We start from the raw sequence: 20,986 nt of genomic DNA, 5'->3' as shown, positions 1-20,986 counted from the left end.
TACCCCCAAGGGTGGTTTGCACATTAATGACCAGGCCAATTTTTACAATTCTGACCACTGTCCCTTTATGAGGTTATAACTCTGGAACGCTTCAACGGATCCCAGTGATTCTGACATTGTTTTCTCGTGACATATTGTACTTCATGATAGTGGTAAAATTTCTTTGATATTATCTGCGTTTATTTGTGAAAAAAAAAAATGGAAATTTGGCAAAAATTTTAAAAATTTCGCAATTTTCCAACTTTGAATTTTTATGCAATTAAATCACAGAGAAATGTCACACAAAATACTTAAGTAACATATCCCACATGTCTACTTTACATCAGCACAATTTTGGAACCATTTTTTTTTTGTTAGGGAGTTATAAGGGTTAAAAGTTGACCAAGCAATGTCTCATTTTTACAACACCAATATTTTTTAGGGACCGCATCACATTTGAAGTCATTTTGAGGGGTCTATATGATAGAAAATAACCAAGTGTGACACCATTCTAAAAACTGCACCCCTTCATGGTGCTCAAAACCACATTCAAAAAGTGTATTAACCCTTCAGGTGTTTTACAGGAATTTTTGGAATGTTTTAAACAAAATTAACATTTAACTTTTTTTCACAAAAAATTGACTTCAGCTCCAATTTGTTTTATTTTCCCAAGGGTAAGAGAAGAAATTGGACCCCAAAAGTTGTTGTGCCATTTGTTCTGAGTACGCCGATACCCCACATGTGGGGGTAAACCACTGTTTGGGTGCATGGCAGAGCTCGGAAGGGAAGGAGCGCCGTTTGACTTTTCAATGGAAAATTGACTGGAATTGAGATAGGATGCCATGTTGTGTTTGCAGAGCCCCTGATGTGCCTAAATATTGAAATCCCCCACAAGTGACACCATTTTGGAAACTAGACCCCATAAGGAACTTATCTAGATGTGTGGTGAGCACTTTGACCCACCAAATGCTTCACAGAAGTTTATAATGTAGAGCCGTAAAAATAAAAAATCATATTTTTTAGGGACCACATCACATTTGAAGTCATTTTGAGGGGTCTATATGATAGAAAATACCCAAGTGTGACACCATTCTAAAAACTGCACCCCTCAAGGTGTTCAAAACCACATTCAAGAAGTTTATTAACCCTTCAGGTGTTTCACATGAATTTTTGGAATGTTTAAATAAAAATGAACATTTAACTTTTTTTCACAAAAAATTAAATTCAGCTCCAATTTGTTTTATTTTACCAAGGGTAACATGAGAAAATGGACCCCAAAAGTTGTTGTCCAATTTGTCCTGAGTACGCTGATACCCCATATGTGGGGGGGAACCACCGTTTGGGCGCATGGGAGAGCTCGGAAGGGAGGGAGCGCCATTTGGAATGCAGACTTAGATGGAATGGTCTGCAGGTGTCACATTGCGTTTGCAGAGCCCCTAATGTATCTAAACCGTAGAAACCCCCCACAAGTGACACCATTTTGGAAAGTAGACCCCCTAAGTAACTCATCTAGATGTGTTGTGAGAGCTTTGAACCCCCAAGTGTTTCACTTCAGTTTTTTAACGCAGAGCCGTGCAAATAAAAAATATTTTCCACAACAATTATTTTTTAGCCCCCAGTTTTGTATTTTTCCAAGGGTAACTGGAGAAATTGGACCCTAAATATTGTTGTCCAATTTGTCCTGAGTACGCCGATACCCGATATATGGGGGGGGGGGAACCACCGTTTGAGCGCATGGCAGAGCTTGGAAGGGAAGGAGAATCATTTGGAATGCAGACTTAGATGGATTGGTCAGCAAGCATCACATTGCATTTGCAGAGCCCCTAATGTACCTAAACAGTAGAAACCCCCCACAAGTGACCCCATATTGGAAACTAGACCCCCCAAGGAACTTCTCAAGATGTGTTGTGAGAACTTTGAACCCTAAAGTGTTTCACTACAGTTTATAACGCATTTCTTATCCTGAAATGTGATGTACTGTGAGTCCTTTATGTGTATTTGTCTGATTATTTTGGGTATACCATTTTTAATGAGTCCATTAAAAGTTAATTTTTAATTTATAATCACACCCTGCTTTTCGTACTATATTATTGATTGGTGGTCACAGCTTTTCTAGAGATTGTGACGCTTTGCCACACGTCGCAACCGTCGTGCGACGATTGCGTCGTGTTGTGGCGGACCATCGGCAGCAAAAAACGTTACATGTAACGTTTTTTGCTGCGTTGTGGCCGCCATTTCCGACCGCGCATGCGCGGCCGGAACTCCGCCCCCACCTCCCCGCAACTCACAATGGGGCAGCGGATGCGCTGGAAAAATGCATCCCCTGCCCCCGTTGTGCGTGGCGCTTCCACAGTATGCGTCGGTACGTCGGGCCGACGCTAGTGTGAAAGTAGCCTTAATGCTGCTGTAGACTCTTGGCAGCCTACAAGTCCAATTTTTGAGGGACGTCCAAAACTAGCCACTTCTTGATGACTGTCTTTACAGTGTTACATGTAAACTTTCCACTTTCCACACTGATAGAAACATACAGGCCATTAACACCCAGAAACTTATGAAGAACTTGTAGTCCTCATTGGCCCCTATCTCATGTCCTGATTCTGCACTGAAGCATATCAATGAAACCCTGCAAAGTGCCCTAGATGAAATTGCACCTCCTATACATAGAACAACTCAGCACAGACGGCGACAACCGTGGCACACGCTGCAAACACGTTTCCAGCTCCAGATGCGCCGAACGTCTGTGGAGAAAATCTAATCTACCCAAAGATTTCATCCATTATAAGTTTATGCTAAAAACATACAATTCTGCCCTTCACCTCTCCAAACAAACCTATTTCAACACCCTCATCACCTCACTGTCCAATAACCTTAAGGCTATGTGCACATGTTCAGGATTTCTTGCAGAAATTTCCTGAGCAAAACAGGACATTTTCTGCAAGAAATCCGCATGCGTTTTTTGCACTTTTTTTTTTTTTGCGGATTTTTCCGGAGGTTTCCAATGCAATAATATAGTGGGAAATCCGCAAACAATCTGCAAAATTAATGAATATGCTGCGTTTTTTTACCGCGATGCGGTTTTTTCGCGGAAAAAACTCATGTGCACAAAAATTGCGGCATGCATTCTAAATGATGGGATGCATAATGCATGCCTTTTTTTTGCGCGGTTTTATAGCAAAAAATCACGGAAAAAAACGAAAAATCTGCAACACAGCCTAAACGTCTCTTTGACACTTTTCATTCCTTACTCAACCCAAGAGTGCAGGCCCCAACCACGGATCTCTGCGCTGACAATATGGCCAATTACATCAAAGAAAAAATTGACCACATCCGACAGTAAATTATCTCCCAATCCCCTCATACCATGCACTGTCCTCCCTCCCCCACTGTATCTAGTTCACTCTCTGACTTTGAACCAGTTACAGAAGAAGTAATCAGGCTCCTTGCATCTTCTCGCCCAACCACTTGCACCAGTGACCCCATTCAGTCACATCTCCTCCAGTCCCTTTCCCCTGCTGTCACCTCTCACCTAACAAAAATATTCAACCTTTCTCTCTTACGGTATCTTTCCCTCCTCATTTAAGCATGCCATCATACATCCACTACTTAAAAAACCATCCCTCAATCAAAACTGTGCCACTAATTATAGACCTGTCTCTAATCTTCCCTTCATCTCTAAACTCCTCGAGCGCCTGGTCCACTCCCATCTTTTCCGCTATCTCTCAGATAACTCTCTTCTCGACCCTCTTCAATCTGGTTTCCGCTCTTTACACTCTACTGAAACTGCCCTCAGTAAAGTCTCTAATGATCTATTAACAGCTAAATCTAACAGTCACTTCATGCTAATTCTCTTGGATCTCTCCGCAGCACTCGACACTGTGGATCATCAGCTCCTCCTCACTATGCTCCGCTCCATCGGCCTTAAGGACACCGTTCTCTCCTGGTTCTCCTCCTATCTCTCTGACCGATCCTTCACTGTATGTTTTGCTGGTTCCTCCTCTCACCTTCCCCTTACTGTTGGGGTTCCTCAAGGATCAGTCCTAGGCCCCCTCCTCTTCTCTTTGTATACTGCCCCTATTGGACAAACAATCAGTAGATTTGGGTTCCAGTATCACCTCTATGCTGATCACACCCAATTATACAGTACACTTCTGCTCCCGATATCACGCCTGCCTCTAGAAAACACCAGTGATTGTCGTACCGCTGTCTCTATCATCATGTCCTCCCTCTATCTGAAACTGAACCTGTCAAAAACTGAACTCCTCGTGTTTTCCCCCTCTACTAACCTACCTTTGCCTGACATTGCCATCTCCGTGTGCGGTTCCACCATTACTCCAAAGCAACATGCCTGCTGCATTGGGTCATTCTTAATTCCGAGCTTTCATTCACCCCTCACATCCGATCACTGGCTCGCTCTTCTTATCTGCATCTCAAAAACATTTCTACAATTCACCCTTTTCTTACTTTTGACTCTGCAAAAACATTTAGGCCACATTCACACGTTGCGTCCTGTCCCGGGGGTTCTCCCGCAGCGGATTTGATAAATCTGCAGGGCAAATCTGCGGTTATCCCTGCAGATTTATCGCAGTTTGTCCTGCGGGTTCCGCTGCGGGATTTTACCCCTACTATTGATGCTGCATATGCAGCAATATGCAGCATCAATAGTAATGTTAAAAATAATAAAATAATTATATACTCACCCTATGACGTCCCGATCTCCTCGGCGCTGCAGGCGGCGGTCCGGTTCCAAAGATGCTGTGCGACCAGGACCTTCGTGACGTCACGGTCATGTGACCGCGACGTCACCGCAGGTCCTGGTCGCATAGCATAAATAAAGAAAAACCTTGCACTCAACTTATGCTCTTAGTGAATTTTTAATGTAGTACCCAAAATAAACGTTTCGGTCCAACACACCGGACCTTCATCAGTAACTACAGAAAGTAACAAAAAATTAAATAAATAAACGAAAGTAAAACATGGATATAATAGTAATAAACTAAACAGGAAAAAAGTATATACATGAACCTATAATGGTTGACGCATTAGAGCAAAAATAATAACACTGGTCGCTAAGGGAAAAAACAGATAATGATATAATGTCCAGCAGAGAGAGACTTATGTCTATTATTTGGCACTGATGTGATGAATAGGAATGATAAGGAATAAACCATGACGTACCGTACTGTGTGTGAAATAACTGAAGGAGACAAGAAAATGTCTCTGGGCACACAAAGAGAGCGGCGTCTGGGATAGAGAGAGAAAGTGTGGTAAAAACAGCCAGAGATATAAGTGGCGGCACTAGCGTGTGCTAAATATAAGACGCCATACCTGAGTAACCAACAGGGAAAAAGTTCCACTGCGAGGAAATGAAGGGCGTAAGTGAGACAAGATCCCCCATATATTGGATTGGTGATACAATAGTGCATGGTATCGGCATATTACCTTATGCAGGAGAGAGGTGAAGTGTGCCTGTAAGAGACGCGGAGTCCTCCGCTCGTCTATGGTACTGGGAAATAGCCCGCAAAGAAATAGAGAGGAGGCGTGTACCGGCAGTGGCAGTCGGCCAATAGGAAAGCGCTCGCGATAGCCGGAAGTGACGTCGTCCCAGATTCCGGGGATGACGGAGTTATGTGTGCCTGTCGGCGTGCTCGTCCCGCGGATGTGACGTAACTGAATGTGCACCGCTTGTGTATACACAGGGGAGGAACAAATGGTTCCTAGTAGCTCAGAGCTAGGTACGTAGGTAATGAATGGGATGGCCTGAAAGTGAGGTAGCATCTGTAGAGGAGAAACCAAACGCTGGAACAAACAGACATATAGTGGGTCCGGACATGAGGACATAGCAGGTGATAGTGAACTGTGTCCAGAGAAGCGGAGTTCAGTGGAGGACGTGATCAAGAAGAATGCATACAACTTCAATAGAGGCGACTCTATAATAGAGAAAAAAGGGTGTTAGACACTAAAGCATACACCATTTGTATACATAATGTAATATGATACACGAGGAACTGCCATACAGGTACATAATGGTAAAAGATACATATATAATAAAAGATATAAAGAAGTCCTACCAAATTGTTCCATGGAGGATTAACCAGAACTATAGATGAGTCCTGTCATATTATGAGCAGACATTGATGGTTATGTGCACTTAGACCAAACAGAACGTAGTATATAATATAAAATATGGTAAATATAATGAGAAAGCATTCCTAGGGCAGGGACAAGTTGGTATGGAGTAATATGCAAGGACGGACATAACGGTACCTGGACTGATGTATACCGTAAGTACTGTAGATAAAACACTATGGGGCAGTGGGCTCAGGATAGCCAGGCAATAGTTTGTTATAAGAAAGATGCCAGGTCATAATCCCTGTTAAGACCCTTTGGGTGTAAGGTCTCGAGGGTATGTATCCAGAACGCCTCCCTGCGTTTAAGGCGAGCTATCCTATTTCCTCCCCGTCTTAAAGGCGGTATGTGTTCAATGACCTGGAACTTGAGTTGTGAAATGTTATGGCCTTGGTTGGTAAAATGTAAAGGAATTGGTAATAGTAGATTCTTGCAGCGTATGGTGGATTTGTGCTTTGAGATACGGTCGCGTATGGGTTGCGTGGTTTCTCCTATATACAGCAGACCGCACGGGCACTTAATCAAATATACCACCCATGAAGTGTCACAGGTAAAAAAACTCCGAAATGTGAAAAACTTTGCCTGAATGTGGGTGGTGGAAAGAGGTACCTTTAAGGACATTGTGACACTGGGAGCAATGAAGACATGGGAATGTTCCAGTACGAGGAGTCTGTAAGAAGCGTTGACGTGGTACTGATTTATTGGTACCCACGTCTGCTTCCACCAGTGAATCTCTGAGGTTGGGGGCTCGTTTAAAACAGGGAAGAAACGGTTCCCGAAATTCTGGGATGTCCGGGTGGCCACTTGCTAGTAGATGCCAATGTCTACGAATGGATTTGTGTAGAACGTACGCAAAGGGATGGAAAGAGTGGACAAACGGAATCCGGTTCATAGATCTGTTCGGTCTGGGTTGTGAAGGTGTTATGGCATTTTGGAGTATCGTGGCGGGATAGCCACGTTGTGAGAATTTGGAAGCCATTTCTTGTAACCTAAGAGGGCGGAGATCTGGGTCCGACACTATTTTAGACACTCGGTGAAACTGTGATTTAGGGATGGACCGTATAGTGGATGAAGGGTGGAAACTGGAAAAGTGTAACAGGCTGTTACGATCTGTGCTTTTAGTATATAGGTCAGTAGAAATGGAGCCATCTGGTTTAAGTATAACCATTGTGTCGAGAAAATTAATCTTCTGAGGACTATGTGACATTGTGAATGTAATGCCTGGCCAGGCAGTATTCAGCCATTCAAAGAAAGAGGCGAGGGCTTCCAACGTGCCCCCCCATATGCAGAAGACGTCATCTATGTATCGTCTCCACAAGAGAACGTTGGAGATAAACAGTGAACTTTGATAGATAGTACTCTCCTCAAAGTCCGCCATATAACAATTTGCATAGGGGGGCGCTACGTTGGAGCCCATCGCGGTACCACGGATCTGGAGGTAGAAGTCATCCTGGAACATGAAATGGTTGAAAGTCAGAATGATGGTAAGAAGTTCAATACAAAGATTAACCTGGTCTTCCTGTAGGCCGGAGTGAATGAGTAGTCTGTGTACCGAGTTTATACCTTCCAAGTGTGGGATCGATGTATACAGGTCCTTAACGTCCATGGTGACCAGTAATGCATTGGGGGGAATAGGGTTCAGACCTTTAAGGACTTCAAGAAACGACCCTGTATCGAGGATGTATGATTTAGATGTCTGTATTAATGGAGTCAAGATCTTTTCGAGATACACCGCCAGAGGGGAAAGTATAGAATCGGTCGAGGCCACGATGGGCCTCCCTGGTGGTTTCTGAAGATTTTTGTGAATCTTGGGAATGGTGTAAAAGACTGGGATGACCGGATGGGAATTGGTGAGAAAATCAACCGTTTTGGTATCTAGGACCCCCAACTGTGTATATTTTTGAAGGGTGTCTGAGATCTTTTGACGTATTAGGGATGTAGGGTCCCTCTGTAACTTCTGGTAAATGGTCGTGTCACTTAACTGACGGGAAATCTCCTGAAGATAGTCAGACCTGTTCATAACCACTAGGGCCCCACCCTTGTCCGCTGGTTTTATGATTATAGTACTGTCCTCCTGTAGGCCACGTAGGGCCTGGCGTTCTGGGGACGTGAGATTAGGGGGATAAAATAGATTTCCTCTGTTGATGTCATCCCTTAGTGACTGGAAAGAATTCTGTACAAACTCGATGAAGGTCTCCATAGCATGTGAGCCATGAGGGGGCCTAAATTTGCTTTTGTTGTATAGACCCAGACTACGGGATGACAAGCTACTAGGTGAGGCTGCTGAGTGAGATGGCACTGGAGTGGTGTCAGGGGTATTAGAAAAATATGCCTTTAGTCTGAGTGTTCGAAAAAACCTATGGAGGTCCATTTCCAGATCAAAGGTATGGCAGCGATAAGTGGGGCAAAATGACAGACCTTTCTGTAAAACCTTATATTCCGCCACCCCCAAAGTTCTGTCCGAAATGTTGATTACCAATGGATTGGTACCTGAGATCTCGTGATCCTCATTTGGTCTGGAGTTGGTCCTGTGTCCATGGCCGCGCCTTGTCGTTTTTTTCGGGCGTGACGTTGACGCTGTCCTAAAAAACGAGGAGGACCAGTTGGGGCTGTATTCCGTTCTTGTTCGGAACCCGACGTAGAGTAATCCACAGAAGACCGAGGAGTAGGACGAGGTGGATTTCGCCGACTGGAGAAGTTGTCTTGCCATCTGTAGATTTGGTTCGACTCGTAGTCTTCCGTGTCTCTATTGAATTTATTCCGTTTCCTTTCCTCTGTTTCACGTCGATGTTTGTCAATATTCTTGGAAATTTGGTCTTTCAGGGAGCGGAGTTCCTCAGGGGAGCCAGTTGATGATAACTGCGCCTCAATGGATTTGATGCGTTCAGAACTTGTGGTAATGGCCTTCTGTAAATGCTCAACAGTTAAAGTGATTGAGTCGAAAGAACACTTATTTAGTATCTGTTCGTACTTAGTGCAGTAGTCAGAAGAGTCCCGAAAGAGTGTGGGACGAAGTGGTACTCGGAGTCCCCTAGGGATCCTCTGTACCCGGAGATATTCCGTGAGTGTGGCACAGTGAAGCTCAATGTTGGTGAAATGGCGGAGCTCACGTTCCAGGTCACGTCCCCGTGTTTCCCTCGGTCAGTTAAGTGACACGACCATTTACCAGAAGTTACAGAGGGACCCTACATCCCTAATACGTCAAAAGATCTCAGACACCCTTCAAAAATATACACAGTTGGGGGTCCTAGATACCAAAACGGTTGATTTTCTCACCAATTCCCATCCGGTCATCCCAGTCTTTTACACCATTCCCAAGATTCACAAAAATCTTCAGAAACCACCAGGGAGGCCCATCGTTGCCTCGACCGATTCTATACTTTCCCCTCTGGCGGTGTATCTCGAAAAGATCTTGACTCCATTAATACAGACATCTCATACATCCTCGATACAGGGTCGTTTCTTGAAGTCCTTAAAGGTCTGAACCCTATTCCCCCCAATGCATTACTGGTCACCATGGACGTTAAGGACCTGTATACATCGATCCCACACTTGGAAGGTATAAACTCGGTACACAGACTACTCATTCACTCCGGCCTACAGGAAGACCAGGTTAATCTTTGTATTGAACTTCTTACCATCATTCTGACTTTCAACCATTTCATGTTCCAGGATGACTTCTACCTCCAGATCCGTGGTACCGCGATGGGCTCCAACGTAGCGCCCCCCTATGCAAATTGTTATATGGCGGACTTTGAGGAGAGTACTATCTATCAAAGTTCACTGTTTATCTCCAACGTTCTCTTGTGGAGACGATACATAGATGACGTCTTCTGCATATGGGGGGGCACGTTGGAAGCCCTCGCCTCTTTCTTTGAATGGCTGAATACTGCCTGGCCAGGCATTACATTCACAATGTCACATAGTCCTCAGAAGATTAATTTTCTCGACACAATGGTTATACTTAAACCAGATGGCTCCATTTCTACTGACCTATATACTAAAAGCACAGATCGTAACAGCCTGTTACACTTTTCCAGTTTCCACCCTTCATCCACTATACGGTCCATCCCTAAATCACAGTTTCACCGAGTGTCTAAAATAGTGTCGGACCCAGATCTCCGCCCTCTTAGGTTACAAGAAATGGCTTCCAAATTCTCACAACGTGGCTATCCCGCCACGATACTCCAAAATGCCATAACACCTTCACAACCCAGACCGAACAGATCTATGAACCGGATTCCGTTTGTCCACTCTTTCCATCCCTTTGCGTACGTTCTACACAAATCCATTCGTAGACATTGGCATCTACTAGCAAGTGGCCACCCGGACATCCCAGAATTTCGGGAACCGTTTCTTCCCTGTTTTAAACGAGCCCCCAACCTCAGAGATTCACTGGTGAAAGCAGACGTGGGTACCAATAAATCAGTACCACGTCAACGCTTCTTACAGACTCCTCGTACTGGAACATTCCCATGTCTTCATTGCTCCCAGTGTCACAATGTCCTTAAAGGTACCTCTTTCCACCACCCACATTCAGGCAAAGTTTTTCACATTTCGGAGTTTTTTACCTCTGACACTTCATGGGTGGTATATTTGATTAAGTGCCCGTGCGGTCTGCTGTATATAGGAGAAACCACGCAACCCATACGCGACCGTATCTCAAAGCACAAATCCACCATACGCTGCAAGAATCTACTATTACCAATTCCTTTACATTTTACCAACCAAGGCCATAACATTTCACAACTCAAGTTCCAGGTCATTGAACACATACCGCCTTTAAGACGGGGAGGAAATAGGATAGCTCGCCCTAAACGCAGGGAGGCGTTCTGGATACATACCCTCGAGACCTTACACCCAAAGGGTCTTAACAGGGATTATGACCTGGCATCTTTCTTATAACAAACTATTGCCTGGCTATCCTGAGCCCACTGCCCCATAGTGTTTTATCTACAGTACTTACGGTATACATCAGTCCAGGTACCGTTATGTCCGTCCTTGCATATTACTCCATACCAACTTGTCCCTGCCCTAGGAATGCTTTCTCATTATATTTACCATATTTTATATTATATACTACGTTCTGTTTGGTCTAAGTGCACATAACCATCAATGTCTGCTCATAATATGACAGGACTCATCTATAGTTCTGGTTAATCCTCCATGGAACAATTTGGTAGGACTTCTTTATATCTTTTATTATATATGTATCTTTTACCATTATGTACCTGTATGGCAGTTCCTCGTGTATCATATTACATTATGTATACAAATGGTGTATGCTTTAGTGTCTAACACCCTTTTTTCTCTATTATAGAGTCGCCTCTATTGAAGTTGTATGCATTCTTCTTGATCACGTCCTCCACTGAACTCCACTTCTCTGGACACAGTTCACTATCACCTGCTATGTCCTCATGTCCGGACCCACTATATGTCTGTTTGTTCCAGCGTTTGGTTTCTCCTCTACAGATGCTACCTCACTTTCAGGCCATCCCATTCATTACCTACATACCTAGCTCTGAGCTACTAGGAACCATTTGTTCCTCCCCTGTGTATACACAAGCGGTGCACATTCAGTTACGTCACATCCGCGGGACGAGCACGCCGACAGGCACACATAACTCCGTCATCCCCGGAATCTGGGACGACGTCACTTCCGGCTATCGCGAGCGCTTTCCTATTGACCGACTGCCACTGCCGGTACACGCCTCCTCTCTATTTCTTTGCGGGCTATTTCCCAGTACCATAGACGAGCGGAGGACTCCGCGTCTCTTACAGGCACACTTCACCTCTCTCCTGCATAAGGTAATATGCCGATACCATGCACTATTGTATCACCAATCCAATATATGGGGGATCTTGTCTTACTTACGCCCTTCATTTCCTCGCAGTGGAACTTTTTCCCTGTTGGTTACTCAGGTATGGCGTCTTATATTTAGCACACGCTAGTGCCGCCACTTATATCTCTGGCTGTTTTTACCACACTTTCTCTCTCTATCCCAGACGCCGCTCTCTTTGTGTGCCCAGAGACATTTTCTTGTCTCCTTCCGTTATTTCACACACAGTACGGTACGTCATGGTTTATTCCTTATCATTCCTATTCATCACATCAGTGCCAAATAATAGACATAAGTCTCTCTCTGCTGGACATTATATCATTATCTGTTTTTTCCCTTAGCGACCAGTGTTATTATTTTTGCTCTAATGCGTCAACCATTATAGGTTCATGTATATACTTTTTTTCTGTTTAGTTTATTACTATTATATCCATGTTTTACTTTCATTTATTTATTTAATTTTTTGTCACTTTCTGTAGTTACTGATGAAGGTCCGGTGTGTTGGACCGAAACGTTTATTTTGGGTACTACATTAAAAATTCACTAAGAGCATAAGTTGAGTGCAAGGTTTTTCTTTATTTATACTGTAAGGTGTGGGAACCTACCTTTGCACCATCATCAGTAGTGCACACGTCTCTACCATTTAAACTGGTCGCATAGCAAACCTGAGACCGGACGGCCGCATGCAGCGCTGAGACTTCAGAGGGTGAGTATATCATGATTTTTTTATTTTAATTCTTTTTTTTTTAATACAAATATGGTTCCCGGGGCCTGGAGGAGAGTCTCCTCTCCTCCACCCCGGGTATAACCCGCACATTATCCGCTTACTTCCCGCATGGTGTGCACAGCCCCATGCGGGAAGTAAGCGGATCAATGCATTTCTATGGGTGCAGAATCGCTGCGATTCTGCACAAAGAAGTGACATGGTCCTTCTTTTTTTCTGCAGCAATTCAGCGCGGTTTTTTTCGGGATTTTCCGCAATGTGGGCACAGCGGTTTTTGTTTTCCATAGGGTAACATTGTACTGTACCCTGCATACAAAACAGCTGCGGACCCGCAGCGGCAAAATCGCGGTGGTTCCGCAGTAAAAACCGCATAGTGTGAACATGGCCTTAATGTTTACTGTTAAAAAGAGATTAATCCCTCTCTTTTTTTATGTCTGATTCAGCTGAACCAGACATAAAAAGAGAGGGATTAATCTCCTGTTAAAACGTTTATCTAAGAAATACTCTAAGAGAGGTACATTGATGAAGGTCTAACCTGAGACCGAAACGTCAATATTGCATGTACTCTCCTTCAATTAAATTTCACTTGCATCTGACCACGTGTGTGCCAAGTTTATCTACAACATAGTATGGTTTGGGCACCTACTTGTGCACCACAACTTATAGTAGTGCCTACAGCTATCTTTCACTTCCGTCTGTCTGTCCTTCTGTCACGGTTATTCATTCGCTGATTGGTCTCGGCAGCTGCCTGTCATGGCTGCCGCGACCAATCAGCGACAGGCACAGTCCGATTAGTCCCTCCCCTACACTCACTGCACGGCGCCCGCTCCATAATCCCCTCCACTCACCGCTCACACAGGGTTAATGGCAGCGGTAATGGCCCGCGGTGTAACGCACTCCCTTACAGCTGCTATTAACCCTGTGTGTCCCCAACTATTTACTATTGATGCTGCCTATGCAGCATCAATAGTAAAAATATGTCATGTTAAAAATAATAAAAAAAAAAACTGCTATACTCACCCTCAGCCGCCTTTCCCACTCCTCGCGACGCTCCCGGGACCGCTCCATTGCAAGCGGCAGCTTCCGGTCCCAGGGCTGGTGTGCGACAAGGACCTGCCGTGACGTCACGGTCATGTGACCGCGACGTCATCACAGGTCCTGCTCATACCAACCCTGGGACCGGAAGCTGCAGCTTGCAATGGAGCGGTCCCGGGAGCGTGGGGAGGAGCGGGAAAGGTGGCGGATGGTAAGTATAGCAGGACTTCAACGGGCCTTCGGAAGGTGAGTATATGTTTTTTTTTTTGTTTTTTTTAAGTCTCTATACTACGTTGCTCTTTGCTGTATACTCTGTCGCTGTGCAATATACTACGTGCCTGGGCAATATACTACGTAGCTGGGCAATATACTACGTGGCTGGGCAATATACTACGTGGGCTGTGCAATATATTACGTGGCTGGGCAATATATTACGTGGCTGGGCAATATACTACGTGACTGGACAATATACTCTGTCACTGTGCAATATACTGCGTGGCTGGGCAATATACTACGTGACTGGGCAATATACTACGTGACTGGGCAATATACTACGTGACTGGGCAATATACTACGTGGGCTGTGCAATATACTACGTGGGCTGTGCAATATACTACGTGGACATGCATATTCTAGAATACCCGATGCGTTAGAATCGGGCCACCATCTAGTCCTCAATAATCAGAACCTCCCACTCCCGTCTCCAAGACTTTTCACGTGCTGTGCCGAGTCTTTGGAATGCACTACCCAGGTTAATACGATTAATCCCCACAGTTTTAAGCGTGCCCTAAAAACGCATTTGTTCAGACTGGCCTACCGCCTCAACGCATTAACTTAACTATCCCTGTGTGGCCCATTCAAAAAACTTAAACCATAACCAGTTTCCTCGCATCATGTTCTCATACGTTTTATGCAGTTAATAGCCCTCTGTGTCTACTGCGAAACCAATTGTTACCATCCACCTCTCGTGTCTCCCCTTTTCCTCATAGATTGTAAGCTTGCGAGCAGGGCCCTCACTCCTCTTGGTATCTGTTTTGATCTATGTGATTATTGTTATGCTGTAATGTCTATTGTCTGTACAAGTCCCCTCTATAATTGTAAAGCGCTGCGGAATATGTTGGCGCTATAGAAATAAAATTATCTAATTAATGCCTTGGAAATTTTCTATACCCTCCTCCTGATAGCTTTCAACAATTAGCTCCAACTATGGGATCCTTTTTCTCTGTTGTAACCTGTTTACAGACTGTTTTTTTAGTAAAACGCAAATAGAAAATGTCAGGGAAATCCTACTAGAACAGCTTAACTTTGTATGGGGTTAATAAGAATCACTGTATATCACAGCAGCTGTGTACAGACTACTATGTACCATAAGTGTATATGTGATTGGCACATCTGATTTTAAAAGGGTGTTCATACTTATACAAACCACATTAGTTATTGTTATTTTCCCACACAAAATTATTTTTTTCTCAGTTTAACAGCAAAATTTGACAGGTTAACAGCCGTGGTCAGAGCTCCACCTGCAGCTGTTACAGGCACATGATGGCAGATTATATCAGCAGTCACATGCGGGCTCAGTGTACGAGCCTGCATCAAACGTACCGATACGTCATATATGGCTAAGGGGTTAAACTCGCGGAATCCATGGACTTTTTGGTCGGTTTTCTCCTCTACAGGGTCAGTATTATATATAAATTGTATAAGATAGAGACTTGAGGAAATCGAATAGCAGGACCTATTGTAGCCACACAGGGGTCCTGCCAACCTCTATGGCTAGCATCTGGACACCAGCATCTTGGATGAATGTGGCATTCACAAGGCCCCAATATCTGACGGACTGCATAGTTTTGCATGACCCTGGTCGGGTTACTATGGAGCACAGCCATGGATGCCGAAGTCGGGCCCTGGAGTGTTTCCATCCTACTCTACATGATGCTAGATTATTCCTAATCCTGAGTTTGCAGTGATTTTGGCTATGACGTGGGCCGTGCGGCCGAAAATCATTATATGCTGCTACATTACACGGCTGCAGGAAACAAGTGAACGGGGTCACACGATGGAGGCAGTTAGTGCTGCCCTTCTGCAGGGTCTCTGCTGTCACTTCCAATGTTGGGGCAGATACTGACAGCCAATGAGCGTGCAGTGGGCGGGGCTAGACGCAGGGGGCGCACTGCCTGTGAGACAAAACAACCAGCACAGCAAGAGCAGCGTGTTCACAGCCATGCAGGGAGGTGCTCAGGAATGGAGGGTAGAAACAAAAACATGTATTGAAAGTGGGTTTTTATATTTTATTATAGCACAAATTAGCTTTAAAAAAAGTTGGCGATTTAGTGATCATACAACCCCTTTAAATTAAAGATTTGCAGTCACATCATGTCTCCATGACATGTGAGCGCGGCAATGCTTCCCGTAGCCAGGTCTTTCACCGAGAAGGAATGAGGGGCAAATACCCCGAAACAGCTGTCTGTGGATGGATACCATGTTTTGGCATAGGTGGTTTTCCTTTTGGATGCTGCCCTTCCCGTGGTTGTTCCTTCCCGGTGAAAGACCTGGCTATTTATTGCTTGCGTTAAGAAACACGTGATTGTGTCTCCGCGGCTTTTCTACATGCATTTGCATATTTCCCATAAAGGATGGGAGCAGTGTTCTGGACCACTGCGTTGAGAAACATGTGATGGTGTCTCCGCGGTGTTGGATGTTTTGATCTCCCCGAGGTCATTCATCCTTATGTTTATAGTCCTTTTACTAGACACTGCTCCTAATAGCCAGTTTCCTACTCCACACTGATGAGGGGCAAATACCCCGAAACAGATGTCTGTGGATGGATACCATGTTTTGGCATAGGTGGTTTTCCTTTTGGATGCTGCCCTTCCCGTGGTTGTTCCTTCCCGGTGAAAGACCTGGCTATTTATTGCTTGCGTTGAGAAACACGTGATGGTGTCTCCACGGCTTTTCTACATGCATTTGCATATTTCCCATAAGGGATGGGGGCAGTGTTCTGGATCACTGCGTTGAGAAACACGTGATGGTGTCTCCGCGGTGTTGGATGTTTTGATCATACTGTATGTACACACTGCAGGGGTAGAACTGGGACCTGTTCTCTTCTGAGGGCACCGCAAGGGCGCATTGACCCCCTCCTCCGCAAGGGCGCACTGACCCCCTCCTCCGCAAGGGCACATATATTGGTGGGCTTTCAGCACTCTACAGTCATGGACAAAAATGTTGAGAATGAGACAAATATTAATTTTTCCAAAGTCTACTCCTTCATTTTTTCTAATGGCAATTTGCATATACTCCTGAATGTCAGAGTGATCAGCTTAACAGCAATTACTGTACTTGCAAAGTCAATATTTGCCCAGAAAATGAACTTTAACCCCCAAAACACATTTCAACATCATTGCAGTCCTGCCTTAAAAGGAGCCGCTAACATCGTTTTAGTGATTGATCCATTAACACAGGTGTGGGTGTTGATGAGGACAGGGCTGGCGATCAATCAGTCATGATTAAGAATGACATCACTGGACACTTTAAAAGGAGGCTGCTGCTTGGTATCATTGTTTCTCTTCAGTTAAGGCACCGTCACACAACGATATCGTTAACGATATCGTTGCTTTTTGTGACGGTGTCTGGTCACGTCCCTCGCCTTCAGCTTCCCGCACTGACTGTGAGCGCCGGCCGGCCGTAAAGCAGAGCACAGCGGTGACGTCACCGCTCTGCTTTACGGCCGGCCGGCGCGCCACTCACAGTCAGTGCAGGAAGCTGAAGGCGAGGGACGTGACAAGACACCGGAATGTAAGTATGTAGTGTTTTTTTTTTTTACATTTACAATGGTAACCAGGGTAAACATCGGGTTACTAAGCACAGCCCTGCGCTTAGTAACCCGATGTTTACACTGGTTACCCGGGGACTTCGGCATCGTTGGTCGCTGGAAAGCTGTCTGTGTGACAGCTCTCCAGCGACCAAACAGCGACGCTGCAGCGATCGGCATCGTTGTCTATATCGCTGCAGAGTCGCTTAATGTGACGGTACCTTTAACCATGGTTATCTTTAAAGAAACACGTGCAGCCATCATTGCACTGCACAAAAATGGCCTAACAGGGAAGAGTATCGCAGCTACAAAGATTGCACCTCAGTCAACAATCTATCGCATCAAGAACTTCAAGGAGAGAGCTTCCATTGTTGTCAAAAAGGCTCCAGGGCGCCCAAGAAAGACCAGCAAGCGCCAGGAACGTATCTTAAAACTGTTTCAGCTGCGGGATCGGACTACCAGCAGTGCCGAGCTTGCTCAGGAATGGCAGCAGGCTGGTGTGAGTGCTTCTGCACGCACTGTGAGGCGGAGACTCTTTGAGCAAGGCCTGGTTTCAAGGAGGGCAGCAAAGAAGCCACTTCTCTCCAGAAAAAACATCAGGGACCGACTGATATTCTGCAAAAGGTACAGGGAGTGCACTGCTGAGGACTGGGGCAAAGTCATTTTCTCTGATGAATCCCCTTTTCGATTGTTTGGGACATCTGGAAAACAGCTTATTCGGAGAAGAAGAGGTGAGCGCTACCACCAGTCTTGTCTCATGCCAACTGTAAAGCATCCTGAGACCATTCATGTGTGGTGTTGCTTCTCAGCCAAGGGAATCGGCTCACTCACAGTCTTGCCTAAAAACACAGCCATGAATAAAGAAGGGTACCAGAATGTCCTCCAAGAGCAACTTCTCCCAACCGTCCAAGAGCAGTTTGGCGCCCAACAATGCTTTTTCCAGCATGATGGAGCACCTTGCCATAAAGCAAAGGTGATAACTAAATGGCTCATGGAACAAAACAGAGATTTTGGGTCCATGGCCTGGAAACTCCCCAGATCTTAATCCCATTGAGAACTTGTGGTCAATCATCAAGGGACGGGTGGACAAACAAAAACCAACAAATTCTGGCAAAATGCAAGCATTGATTATGCAAGAATGACTGCTATCAGTCAGGATTTGGTCCAGAAGTTGATTGAGAGCATGCCAGGGAGAATTGCAGAGGTCTTGAAGAAGGGTCAACACTGCAAATATTGACTTGCTGCATTAACTCATTCTGTCAATATAACCTATTGGCACTCATAATATGATTGCAATTATATTTCTGTATGTGATATAAACATCAGACAAACACTAATAAAAACCAGAGGGCAGCAGATCATGTGAAAATATAATTTTGGTGTCATTCTCAAAAATTTTGGCCATGACTGTAGCTAGCCAATTAGCACATATCAGGGGAGGACGGACAGCCCAGACACCACACCTAATGGTGGAGCAAACAGACGGATAAACCGCCTCACACCAAACAAGGGAGGACAGACATGTCGCCATCACACCTAACGGGGGGCAAACAGACAGCCTACCCAGCACCCAACTGCAGAGGACGGACACGCCACCATTATACCCAAAGATGGAGGACGTGCCACCGTCGCACCCCACTGGGAGAGGACGGACACGCCACCGTCAAACCAACTGGTGGATGGACACGCTGCGGTCTCACCCAACTGGGGAGGATGGAGACACTGCTGTCACACCTAACGGGAGACGGACAGCCTGCCACGCACTTAATGGGGAGGACGGACACGCCGCCGTCGCACCACACTGGGGGAGGACGGACACGCTGCCGTCGCACCACACTGGGGGAGGACGGACACGCCGCCGTCGCACCAGACTGGGGGAGGACGGACACGCCGCCGTCGCACCAGACTGGGGGAGGACGGACTCGCCGCCGTCGCACCACACTGGGGGAGGACAGACACGCCGCCGTCGCACCACACTGGGGGAGGACGGACACGCCACCATTGTACCCAAAGGGGGAGGACGGACACCATGCCATCACACATAACGGGGGCGAACAGGCGGATAGCCCACCACGCACTTAATGGGGTGGACGGACATGCAGCAGCCGCACCCAACTGGGGAGGACGGACACCCCGCCATCACATAACGGGGGCGAACAGGCGGATAGCCCACCACGCACTTAATGGGGTGGACGGACACGCAGCAGCCGCACCCAACTGGGGAGCACGGACACCCCTCCATCACATAACGGGGGCGAACAGGCGGATAGCCCACCACGCATTTAATGGGGTGGACGGACACGCAGCAGCCGCACCCAACTGGGGAGCACGGACACCCCGCCATCACATAACGGGGGCGAACAGGCGGATAGCCCACCACGCATTTAATGGGGTGGACGGACACGCAGCAGCCGCACCCAACTGGGGAGCACGGACACCCCGCCATCACACATAACGGGGGCGCTGTTGCCATCTTCCCTCTGTTCCCCGGACCTCCGGCGGACCCCGTGCTCTGCACCGACCTTGCGCATCTCCTCCGCTGGTCAGCACGGCTATGGCCCTCCCCGCTCCTGACATCCGCAGTTTCTCCAGCACTGTGGCGGACATGTTTGCTCCTGCAGCAGGCGGCGGACCCCGGGGTGTACGTGCTGCGGGACTTGCTCTTTCCTGTTGGAGGCTGCGACCTTCAGCCCCTCCTCACACAGGAGAGCGGAGGAGCTGCGCTGTACGCCCGCTCTGGCTGGAGGACGGCACAGCAGCCCGTCCTCACACACGCGGCTGCCGCTCCTGGGGCGGACCATGGCTCACTGGTTGGGGGGGTGCTTGCGCCCCCGGACTCGTCACATTGTGCGCTGCTGAGTGGGGAAGTATCGGGGTTCAGGCTGTACACCATACAGATCATGGGGAGCCAATCATCTATCAGAGGGAAATGAAAGCAGCCATCGGATTGGTTGCTATGGGCACAGAATCCCCTATCTGCTGTCATCACCGTACTCTGGGAAGCTCCCCGGATTCCCCGGCTGTCACCACCGGCTCCGGTATAAGGGCTCATACTCATTTGCGAGAAAAACGGACGAGTGCAATCCGATAAAAAACCAGATTGCACTCTGACCAAAGTTATTCAATGGGTGACATCTCATCTGCGATTTCTTTCTCAGCTGAGCATGCTGTGATTTGGGCTGGAATCACACGTTTAAAAAAAATTGGTCCGATTTTGACGTCCGAGAATCGCACAAATGTTCTCCGTATGTAATGCGATTTCCTCACATCTACGTATCCAGGCTCGGACTGGCCCACCGGGAAATCAGTGGATCCTCCGGTGGGCCCCTGACTCCCGACAGTCTCTTCTCAGTATCCCTGCATGCATGATTTAGGCCCCGCTCCTCAACAGAAGAGGGGAGAAAAGTTGAGCTCCTGCATTGCCTGGTGTAACAGGGTGGGGAGAACAGTGTGCGGGCAGGAACTCTACCTTCT

At 46.4% G+C, this 20,986-nt stretch overlaps 1 protein-coding gene across 1 annotated transcript in view; it reads right to left on the bottom strand.

Moving 5' to 3' along the window:
- The window catches only part of PFKL (phosphofructokinase, liver type), a 152,455-nt gene extending 132,154 nt beyond the window's left edge, over window positions 1-20,301 (bottom strand). The window contains exon 1 of the mRNA XM_069733880.1: window positions 20,035-20,301. Coding sequence (XP_069589981.1) covers window positions 20,035-20,119 — 85 coding nt within the window. The 5' untranslated portion in view covers window positions 20,120-20,301. The remainder of the gene's footprint in view (window positions 1-20,034) is intronic.
- Window positions 20,302-20,986: the final 685 nt, after the last annotated feature.

This window comes from Ranitomeya imitator, chromosome 7, assembly GCF_032444005.1.
Source record: "Ranitomeya imitator isolate aRanImi1 chromosome 7, aRanImi1.pri, whole genome shotgun sequence".
Classification (NCBI taxonomy): domain Eukaryota; kingdom Metazoa; phylum Chordata; class Amphibia; order Anura; family Dendrobatidae; genus Ranitomeya; species Ranitomeya imitator.
Note: the sequence above shows the minus strand (reverse complement) of the source record. Positions and strands in the feature narration are given on the sequence as shown.